General features: G+C 41.9%; 1 protein-coding gene across 4 annotated transcripts in view; it reads right to left on the bottom strand.

The window, feature by feature from the left end:
- Nucleotides 1–11238, bottom strand: part of trim33 (tripartite motif containing 33) — a 30016-nt gene extending 18778 nt beyond the window's left edge. For 2 of the 4 annotated variants that reach the window (XM_024292944.2, XM_024292945.2), the window contains exons 1-7: nt 10626–11238; nt 6458–6576; nt 5692–5845; nt 3843–3975; nt 2709–2825; nt 2511–2625; nt 2089–2235 (exon numbers count right to left, since the gene is read on the bottom strand). In XM_024292944.2, coding sequence (XP_024148712.1) covers nt 2089–2235; nt 2511–2625; nt 2709–2825; nt 3843–3975; nt 5692–5845; nt 6458–6576; nt 10626–11196 — 1356 coding nt within the window. In that variant the 5' untranslated portion in view covers nt 11197–11238. The remainder of the gene's footprint in view (nt 1–2088; nt 2236–2510; nt 2626–2708; nt 2826–3842; nt 3976–5691; nt 5846–6457; nt 6577–10625) is intronic. The other 2 variants (XM_024292946.2, XM_024292947.2) reach the window with 1 other exon arrangement.

Genomic DNA, 11238 nt, shown 5'->3' with positions numbered 1-11238 from the left:
CATGAACTGAGGCAGAGATCCACGGTATAAAGAAAATATGATAAAGGGGCCAAGAGCTCCATTCTAGTGATGGGTCGGTTGCGAACGAAACGGCTCTTTGAAGCGAACGACGCGAGCCGGCTCCTTACTGGGACCCGTGTCTTTTCTCTCTCACCTCCTCTCTCTCTCCCTTTTTTTCTCCTCATGTCGCACGTGATTGGTCAATATGTGTTTGTGCCGTGTGTTTGCGCTGCACAGAGGAGGAGGTTACACTCGCGGCGCACGGAAGGAAAGAGAAAAAGAGAGTCAGTGGCCACAAGACAAGCAGCATAACATTAAGGTAAAACACTGAGTGACACAAGAAAACGCAGCAAAATATGGGAGTATTTCACTGTTACAGATGAAACAAAAGCAGAGTGTCGCCTATGTAAAAAAGGATTTGTAGCAACATCAGTCCCCTCTGAGAGAATCTTCTCCAAAACAGGCCTTATAATATCTGAGAGAAGAAACAGAATCAGCTCCTCAAAGCTGAGGCATTTGGTATTTCTAAATCCCAACCTGAACTTGGACTAAAGACCTGGGTGTTAATTTTGTTTTGCTTTGCACTTTTTAATCTATATTTTTGTGTTGTGGTTTGCAGTGTTTTAAATTGTTTTCAGGTTGAATTTGTTTACAAAGACATGGTTAAAAATTTGATAGAACAGCTCAGTTGAATAGGAAATAGTTGCTTTTTGTATTTTATTATAATTTTTTATTTATTTTTTTGTTTATATGAGTGAAATAAAATCATATTTACAAAAACCAAGTTTTTTTAATAGTAATTCATTTTGTGCATAATTTTATATAATTGTGGATGATAAATTACTTAAAGCAACAAAACAACCTAAAGAGCTATTTTAATAGTCCATTAGTCGTCGATTATTCGACTAATCGTGGCAGCCCTAAATCAAGCACACACTTTCAATGATAAGTCAATGCAAACGCGCGTACACCAGAATTCCTGGCCTCTGTGTTGGCATGCAAGTTTTTAAGTCTGGTCTCGAGCTCTACGCCCAAATTGGGCACGCACTGAATCTTCAACCCGGTTAACCATTTCCACACACAGTTGCAGCAGCGCAGAGCTGTGACCAATCAGGGACTCGATTTGGGAGCTGCTTGTGTGGCGTCTGCTTCAAAGCGCTGAAGTGCTGAACACGATCATGAAAGAGAATCATTGCGGTTTGTGCTCGGCCGGGTTAATATGACACCCAGACAGACATTTAAAAGGACAGAGTTGTGAAAACAACAAATATGGAGCAACATTTGGGGGATTTCCACCGCTTTTACTTTTTGCTCAGAGATTCTCCCTGTTCTAAATGGCAGAGGAGCGCCAATGAACAGTAAAAATACAATAGAAGAATCTTCTCCCCACCACAACGTGCGTGACCGTGCTGCTGCGGTGTGGATTCCACCTGCTGAGCGTGTGTGAATAAGCCCGCGTGGACCGCGTTCTTGAACACACCACACGCGGGCGGTGTGTGAGCAGCTACAAAGACACACAGATCTATGTCGTGGGCCGACTCCAGAGCGGGTGGGTGGGGCCTGGGTTTTGGGTGTAAAACAACAGAGAGGCAGAAAGCAGTTTCTCTTAGCAGAAAAACGGGGTAATATCTTTAGGTCATTAACTTTTCACCCATGATGGCAAAACGAAAAAAAAGCTCCTGCAGAAGCCCCAGTCGTGGAAAAATGCGCGTCTGATGTGAACTGCGGAGTGGACGCCACGCGCACTTCGCTTCACGGCGCTTCCGCGTCCAGTGTGAACCCGGCGCTCACTGCCACCAAGTGGTAGGAAGCTGTACTCAGGTCCCGCGGCCCTCAGGTTCAGAACAGATTTTTTTTTTGCGGACAACTAGGCGGACCGAGATTGGGCCGTGGCCCCATGGTTAGAGAGCTTTGGGTTAAAGAGCTTAGTCCCAAAATACTGAAGAACGCGTTTATGAACTAGCTTCCAAACAGAAAATGTGGGTGCTGCTGGTGAAAAGTGAATTTCCCACCAGCCTCTCCGCATCAACCCACACCGAACCTTCAGCAGGACTGCAGCAGAACCTTGTGACTTGTTCACCAACGTACCGGCCTCTTGCTGTACAGCAGCGCCGTGTTGCTGCCTGACGTGATGGCCCAGTTGCAGAACTTGAGAACATGGCTGATCTGCTGGGCTAATTGGGTAGTGTCTTTATGCTGAGCCACAAGCCTCAAGCTCCGCTCTTTGGTCACATTCTGAAAGAAAACAGATGTTTCTGTCAGAAACATGAATTCATGCTGACCAGAGGAGATAAAGATAAAGGCTTCTGAAGGAACACAGAAGAGAAGAAAAATCTAGAAAAACCCATGACCAGGAAAGAGGGACACATTAATGACTCGGACAAAGCAGTAAAAGAGGACAAACTTGACCACCAGGGTCCATAAAAATGTCTAAGCTTCAAACTGTCATGGAGTAAACCAAAGAAGAATCACTGAGAGTCAAACAGGTGACTCGTTGGATGCCATCTTACCTCCAGCTGCTGCAACAGAGACTTGCCCTTTTTGTTGATTTCATTAATAAGAGTAAAAACTGCAATTTTGATCTCATGCTCCACCTTCCTGTGTGTTTCATTCAACTCCTTTAACCTTCAAAGAAACAGAAACGTCAGTCTCCAAGCAGGATCCAGCCGTTAGTCATAAAGCTGCTGTGCAGCAAGGCGGAGTCTCACCTGTGCTGCACCTGAGACAAAGAATGGTGGACATAGCTGTTCTTTTCATGGAGCTTGGCCATGTTGGTCTCAATGAGACCTTTGTGGTTCTGAAAGGCTTCTTCCAGAAACTGGTACCTGAGTAAAACCATAACAATCAGTCACAAACAACACAACAAGCATCAAGTTTCTATTTTCTCCGTTATGAAAGTATAGCAAACGTCAAACATCTCAGCCTGAACTGAAATAATCTCAGCAAAATTCTCAACCAAAAACAGTCATATTTTTGGATTTAAGTCACAAAAAAATACAGTTTTTACAATTATGTCCTATTTCTATATATTATTCCTGTTTAAGTAACATTCAGAATGAAATGTCTGCATGTGTTGCTGCAACAGGGTTTGAGAATGCCTTTATTTAAGTAAATAAAAGGTTAATTGGCCATAAAAATAATTATAAAATAAAAAATTCAATAATATTTCATGTTTCTGAACAGATTCCGAGGTAAAATGACCAAGAAGAACTCACACAACCAGGAAATAACTCATCTTTCTGCAGAGAAGACTGCAGAACATTTTTAATCTGAAATTTGTGGAATAAATTTATTCTGACATTTATAGAATATTTTTACCTGACATTTGTAGAAAATTTTTTATTTGACATCATCAGAATATTTTTAATCTAACATTGGTAGAAGAGTTTTAATCTGACAATTGTAGAATATTTTTGAGAACAGTTTGTTTAAACCTGAACTGCTCCGAGTTCAGAGACACAGACATGAAGAGAAATTTACTTTATTTAATCTTTATTTATCCAGGAAGGACAGATTAAGAAAAGCATTCTCATTTACAACTAATTTACAAAAGGAAAGACCCTTTGGAAATTCTCCACAAGTTTCACTGAACATCAAGCTGAAACTGAACTTCATGACTGCGTGAGGGTTATTTGACTGGTGTCCTCATGGCTTTTCCTGAACAAAACTTCCATCAAAGCAACAGAAAAACATTTTTACACTGCAGTCTCACTTGGAATGAAAATAAAAGCATGTAAACAGTGATTTTGTTTCTGTGGTGTCATCATAGTCAATCAGTGGTTAAGTTGAAGCTGAATGAAAAGGGGCAGAGAGGCCAGGTAAAGGGGGCGTGTCCAGCATACCTGTGCTCTTTGTGCTCCAGCAGCTGGCAGTCTCTGCAGGTCAGCGTGTCACACGTCTCACAGAAAAGTTTGAGCGGCTCCTGTTTGTGGACCGGACAGAAGACCGGTCTCTGTCCTGATTGGCTGACAGGTTCTGTGGACAGAACGGACCAGAAGTTCTATGAGGAATGAACACCAGTAAACGGACCTGCTGGGAGATATTGACATTAGCTTTTGGATATTATGAGGTTCTCACATTATCGCCATTAACCTTGATCTTTGTGTTCAGTTTCCAGAATGAATACAATTACACTGCAGCAACAGCTCTGTGGGGAGGGGGGTCTGTTCTCTATCACTGTGATCATTTCCCACTCAAAGTCTGTTACTATAAACTGGACTTTTCCAGACGAAACTCCTGTTCTTCATTCATGCAGAGCAAATGAACTAATGCTGATGTTCTTACATACCAACTTCTACGCAACCAAAGAGCATCAAAGTGTGCTGACTATGGGAGGCGGGACTTACTGTCCCAGTGTAAAACATTTCAGCAGATGCATCCAGTGATCAAACTGCTTCCTATGAAATAAAGTTCTGCTGTGATCTCCAAACAGGAACCGATGAAAACCAGAAACTTTACAGTAGGGCCCAAAGACCACACAAGGTACCCTCAGGACTCTTCTAAAAATAGCACAACTCACTTGTGAGCTGCGTCTAAAATTCAGTTTGATTCTGTTGCCATTTCTTTTTAATTACACCTGCATTTACAAAGATTTTAAAATTTAAATATATTTAAATTTGTTCATGATAGATGAACTTTAGATAAGTTTAGGTGACATCTGACCTACTCCAGATCAAAGAAAATGAATTTAGTTAAAAATGTTGCAGATTCGGTCATTAGTTTAAAATGTGGCGAGATGTGTTTAAAATGTGTACGTTGATTTTTCTTTAACATTACATAATTGATAAACATGATACAACATAGAGAAAATGGAACATTTTCCCCACAAAATGTAAGAAATGTTAGTGATCACTGGAAAATGTAACAATTACTGATATTAATAAAGTGCTGAATATTGGTCATTGTTTCTTAGCTTGTTGTCATTGTTGATAATAATGGTGAGAAATCAGAGTCTTCCCATAGAGGTGTATCATTATTCATTATCAACCCTTCCGCTCTCCTTAGCTTGTTTACATTAAAAGTGGGGTCATCTGGACCCTACAGACAGTGCGCTGAACTTTTTATCTTTGATTTTTGAGTTTCACTAATGTTCATGGCAGACATAAAATCCTGTCCACCTTTGTCCACATTTGTCATGGAAGGAATCACATATCAATAAGGAGTCATCTGGACCCCAAAGAGAGTGGAAGGGTTAATAATGTATAATTAACAATAACTAAGCAAAATTTGCTGTTTCAAAGTTATAGCCCTTTGCATGACTCAGTACCCATGAAGTAGCTCTCCGGTTCAAAAAGGTTGCTGACCCCTGCTTTACAGCATCAAACTGCAGCACGTTCACATGCAGGAAGCTGGGATCTACCAGCGGCAGCAACAGCAGCGTTAGGGATACAGGAGTTCATGCAAATAAAGCCCCGCCCACAGCAGCCCTGCAGTAGCTGAACCTCACCCTAAAAACTTTCACATTTATTGGTTTATGTTCCCTTTTCTGGTCAGACTCTGCCACCGTCCACCTCCGTCACTCAGACATTTTCACTGAATTCAAGCATCAAACTCAACGTTCGTTCATGAAACGGTAAACGTGCTTTCATTCCAACATTGGTGCTGTGAGAGGTTTGAAAGTTTGACTAAAACACAGCGGAGGTTCTGAGGTTCTCAGGCCTTTCTTTTTGCCGTGAGGGTTTCAGATCTTACCAGAACCGGCATCAGCGTCCTCCTTTGTGCGGATCTTGTGGTCCTTGGTGATCTTGACTCTCTGGTGGGCCTCCACACAGGTCTTACACAGCCACTCGCCACACTCCACACAAAAGCCTATTGTTCCTGCATTGTCTTCACAACTTGTGCAAACCTTTGGAGAGAAGAGTAGAGAGCAGAACTTTACGGCTCAGAAGAGCGGTTCTTCAGAACTGGTCCTGGTATGGCTTCCACTAGATGAATAAAAGCCTATCTGGGTTTCAAAAAGGATCACGCCCAGAACTTGTGATGAACTAATAGAATCAATGTTTATCCAAACTTTTATTCAACTAAAGTCCCAGAATGAAGACCAGGAATCTGCAAATGGACTCTGTGAACCTCAGAACACTTTCCAGTTCCAGCTCAGGCATGAGGACAGGGTTTATGTCCACAAAGTCATCAGGTCACTGCTTCAAAATGATCTTTTTTAAACAATAATTTAATTATTTCACCAACATCCCAAATGAAAAGTTGTACAGTCACAGTTTAAACAACATGTCTGAAGGACACATTGGGGTCAGACAGATGGCACGCAGATCATCACGCCATCCAAGAACAACAACTACAGCTCCTCCATCAGAACACTAGCGTTTGGTTTTTGAACACAGTAACCAGATCTGCCTAGTGACCGTCAGGTTTCCTTCAAGCTCCTCAGAAGCACCCGACTCCTAAAAGCAGCTAAGTACATCCTGGGAAATGATGTACGGTGCAGTCAGCTCCGGCGTACCTGTGCAGCTTTTTCATCAGCTGTGCTGGTGGCTTCGCTGGTGTCTTTAACAAAGTAGTTGTCTATGATGTCGGTTTGCTTGTAGTCCTGGTGGCAAACGGAACATCGCATGACGTTCACTGCAGAGAAGAGACAAAAGGAAGAACGGGTCAGAACACGCCGCACTGCAAAGGTCGCGCAGATGTGACCTGCACAGGAGCCATCAGGCCCCAACTAGGAAGTGTTTGCCCTGCACCGTCTGTCACAAGGGGTCATCGGACCACACTGTTTTCCTAGGGACCAGCCACTTCCACCACCATCTTATTTTATATAAAAATCCCATCACAGCATGAGCAGCACTGCGGCAGCTCAGAGCCATTTCACATGTGACTCCTAATGAAATTAATCTCTGCTCTAATCAAATCCCAGAATTGATTATTTCAGCTTCGCTTAATTTAACATGGGGCTGCACGGTGGCGCAGTGGTTAGCGCTCTTGCCTCACACCAAGAAGGCCCCGGTTCAAATCCCGGCTGGGACCTTTCTGTGTGGAGTTTGCATGTTCTCCCCGTGCATGCGTGGGTTTTCACCGGGGACTCCGGCTTCCTCCCACCGTCCAAAAACATGCTTCATAGGTTAATTGGTGACTCTAAATTGCCACTAGGTGTGAATGTGAGAGTGGATGGGTGTGTGATTGAGGCCCTGAGACAGACTGGAGACCTGTCCAGGGTGTACACCCGCGACCCCGAAAGGGAGGAAGCGACCAGGAAGATGAATGAATGAATTTAACATTCAGCACTGGAAGAACTTCATGCAACTGTTTTTTTCACTGAAGTTGGGGGTAATAAGCTGCCACCTGTACCCCACACACTCATTTTACCCCCCACAACCAGCCAGCTGTGGCTCAAACCGGTCTGATCCGGTTTGGGGTGGTCTGCGTTGGCTGGAGCAGCATGCAGCCGCTCTGTGGGGCTCCAGTACGGAGAACCAGAGGAGACAAATTAAAATATACATGCCTTTAAAATATTAAAGGAACATGTCATTCATTATTTAAAATGAAAATTAAATAAATCAAATTGGAAATCAATAAATGTTTAAATATATGTGGCCTTAAAATATTAAAAAGTCATTAAAAAACACATTTAAATATTTCATAAGATTTAATTATTTCATTGGCTGTGCTGTGTGCAAAGGGACAAATTCAAACACATATTTAATATGAAATTACTAAATAAATTTGTCATCAGTTATTTAAATTTGGCTTTAAGCACATCAAATTGGAAATCAAACGAGTTCAAATAAATAGCATTCAAACAAAAACACATTAAAACTTATCATGACATATTTAATTTTCAACGGTCCCACAAAGAATCTGGCGCTCCAGAAATGTAAATGAGATTTCAAATGCTGAACACCATGCTCCTGGCGTGACGAGAGACGTGGAGCTCTTCTAATAAAATAGTCACTGTTGGTTCAACGACAAGTCAGTAACAGCAGAAGTTATTCAATAACATCAACAAGCTCCTCGAATATGTTCTTGGTATGATTTCACAGAGTCTGCAAGTTCAAAATCTCTCCAACCAAAAAAGATGGAGAAGCCGCCATGATAAGGTTTACACCGGGCCAGAGCAGTAGAGATGATCGGAGTTTGATAGATAACATAATGGATTGCTGCAACCAGACCATGAAATTATTCATTATTGAAATTATTAAACGATCAATACATGTTTGTAAGGTCATTTAAAATAAAATCTAATTTATTATTGACATATTTTATTTATCCCCAAATTCAAATAAATAATGACACATTTCATAATAAATACATTAAATTCAATTTGTCCCTTCTGGACCATAACATAACTAAATATGTAACGAAATATTAAATGTGTTTTTAATGGCTCTTAATATTTTAATGCCACACATATTTAAATATTTATTTATGGGTTTCCAATTTTATTTATTTAACTAATTTTAAATAATGAATGACACATTTATTTAATAATTTAATGTTTTTTTTTTTTTGTCTCCTTGGTCCTCCATCCTCCAGTTGCACGGCGGAACCAGCTTGAAGAGATGGAGAACCAACGCCACCTCAAAGCTGCCGCACACATCAAAACAAAAGCAGCTGTCACTTTGAAACACGGCCCACGGGCTCAGCGTCTAACCTCAAACACCTCACCTCAACCTCAAACCTGACACACTTCAACCACCTTACCAGAATGTGGTCAGATGTTGACCGACCGAATGAAAATGTTAAATTGGGCGGATTAAAAGCAAACATTTTTAAATGGCATAGAATTGCAAAAAATACTTAAAAGACAGATAAGAATGCAATAAAAAACAGTAAAAGAAATTAAAAAGCCATTCTATGGCATTCTAAAAAACTATGTTTTTAATTGGCATTTAAACAGGTCGGCAGAGGCTCAGGTGGCTGAGTGGGTCAGCCAATGGTCAGTCAACTGTTATGTCAGACATCTAATACCAGACTGAAACTTCCCAAAAATACAATTTTGTTCTAAAAAAAAATGTTTTGATTAAAACACAAACGGGAAAGGGGTTTGAAACCGAGAGATCATAGGTTCACATCTGCGGTCAGGTCACACTAGGGCTGCCACAAACAATTTTTTTAATAGTCGACTAATCATCATTTATTATTTTTTAAGATTAGGGTCAAACGCAAAGTGGATGTAGAGCACAGATCTTAACCATCATTAGATTTAAACTAACTAAAAATAAAGACAATTAAGATGATAGAGTATTAAACTTTTAATGAATTATGCAGCTTCTGTCCTTGATTAGTTTCTGTGAATCAAACAAGATTAAACCAAATGAGAGAGAGATAAGGAATATCATTTCCATCAAACTCCTTTTGAGAGTAGAAGATGATGTAACAATTTAATATCATTATTTATATAAAGGGTATATAGGGTCAAAGGTCACCTGTCAAAATGAGTTTGATGAAAAGTATATTCCTGATCTCTCTAATGAGGTCGGCGTCTGAAACAAGGAACTATTTTTCATTAAAGATAAAGTTTTGGTCTCATTGACTCAAATAATGTAAAAAAGTGTATTTTTTGGTGCTGAACACTCAAACTTTGCTCAACTTTACTACACTGTGACTCCATATAAGGTAACGATTAATTAGTCGTTGACTATTTTGATAGTGGATTAGTCGAGTAATCGTAGCAGCCCTAGGTCGCACCCAAGATTCCACCCACTGCTTGACTCAAAGCATGATGGGGTTGGAATGGAGGGGAGTGTTGAACCCCTTACTGCTCCTGGCCTATAACTACAGTTTACACCCTCAGGGGAGGAGTTACTCATAATACCAGTACGTTAAATATGGGCCGCAGTGGGATGTTATTAAATCCCTGAAAATATCAGATTAAGCTACATAATGTGGGTGAGAGTGGGATTACGATGTCTCAAGTGCTAAACACCTGATGCTTAGATAGCAGGTAAAGAGTAAAGAACTGACAGAATAACAGCCGTCTGGGGTCAAATACACCTGTCTGATTTCTTTAATTTGGGGAGAAATGTAAAGTTTAATACAGCAAACAAAAAAATTGCAAGATAATATTTCTGTAGATTAGGAGCGAACCATGTCAAAGGTCAGGTTTAGCAGAATGAAACTGTTTTCTGTGGTGAGAACCTCCAAAGATCAGCTGCTGTGAACAGCAGTGCTTGGAGGAGCTCTGCTGTCTGAGAAGCAGACGGCCAAAGACCTGCAGACACGCTTCAGAATCCAAACATGATTTCAGGAGATCTGCCTCTACCATCGAAGAACAAAATGATGATCATCAACTCCTAATACTGCAGTAATCCTACAGAAGATGTGAGTACCACTGACAGTTTACTGCAGCATACTGGTTTTAATCTTAAAGTTTAACTGGATTTATGACTTACTTTGCATTAAGACTGTGAAAACACTTCTAAAATAGAAATGCAATTAAAAAATTATAAATTCTACATTAAAATCGTTTTTTAATGCATTTTTATGAGGCGAGGGTGGATTTAATTAAGTGATATTGATTTTTGAATGGGGATCTATTCATTATTATAGTTTTTTTAAAGCCAGAAATGATGACATCACACTCAATTGAACCAGAGTTCTGGATTCGTCGTGTGTTTCTGCAGAGTTGGCCCCCCAGCAGACAGACCGGTTCTGGAGGGGGCCGGGTTCTGGCTCACCTATGTGCGTATCGGTCTGTCCGTGCGGGCCTGGGACTTGCACGCTGATTTGCCTGTCCGGTTGCGGGATACACTTCAGGCAGAAGGAGTGTAGGCAGGGCAGCAGTTTGGGCTCGCAGTCCCGGTTCTGGAGGCTCTGTTTACACACCGCGCACGTATCCAGCAGGTTAAGCGGAGTGGGGACCGGTGTGGAGGCTGGGGCGGCCGGAAGGGGGGGCGACTCGGTGGCGGGTCCGTCGGCTGCAGCAGCGGCGGGAGACTCCGTCGCCGCGGGCTCCGCATTGGTGCTGCTGGGCTCGGCCGGGCTAACGTGATCGCCGACGCCATCGTTGGCTTCCCCGGATGAGGCGGCAGCCTCGCCGCTGCTAGCTTTCCCGCCTCCATCGGCGGGTGTCGGTGCCTCGTTAACGGTACCGGACGTCTCGTTGTCCGCGTCCTCCTTAAAAACTGGTTCGGTTGTTGAAACCGCGTTCTCTGCTGTCGAGTCCGAGAGGCTTTCGGCTTCCACTGGAGGTTCTGGCTCCGAGCTCGCAGTCGGATCCATATCCTCTTCGCCTTTGTTATCCGCCATCTTGCTTCCTCTTACAGCAACTGCACGTACGACGTAACTCAC

This window comes from Oryzias melastigma, linkage group LG7 (genome assembly GCF_002922805.2).
Source record: "Oryzias melastigma strain HK-1 linkage group LG7, ASM292280v2, whole genome shotgun sequence".
Taxonomy (NCBI): domain Eukaryota; kingdom Metazoa; phylum Chordata; class Actinopteri; order Beloniformes; family Adrianichthyidae; genus Oryzias; species Oryzias melastigma.
Note: the sequence above shows the minus strand (reverse complement) of the source record. Positions and strands in the feature narration are given on the sequence as shown.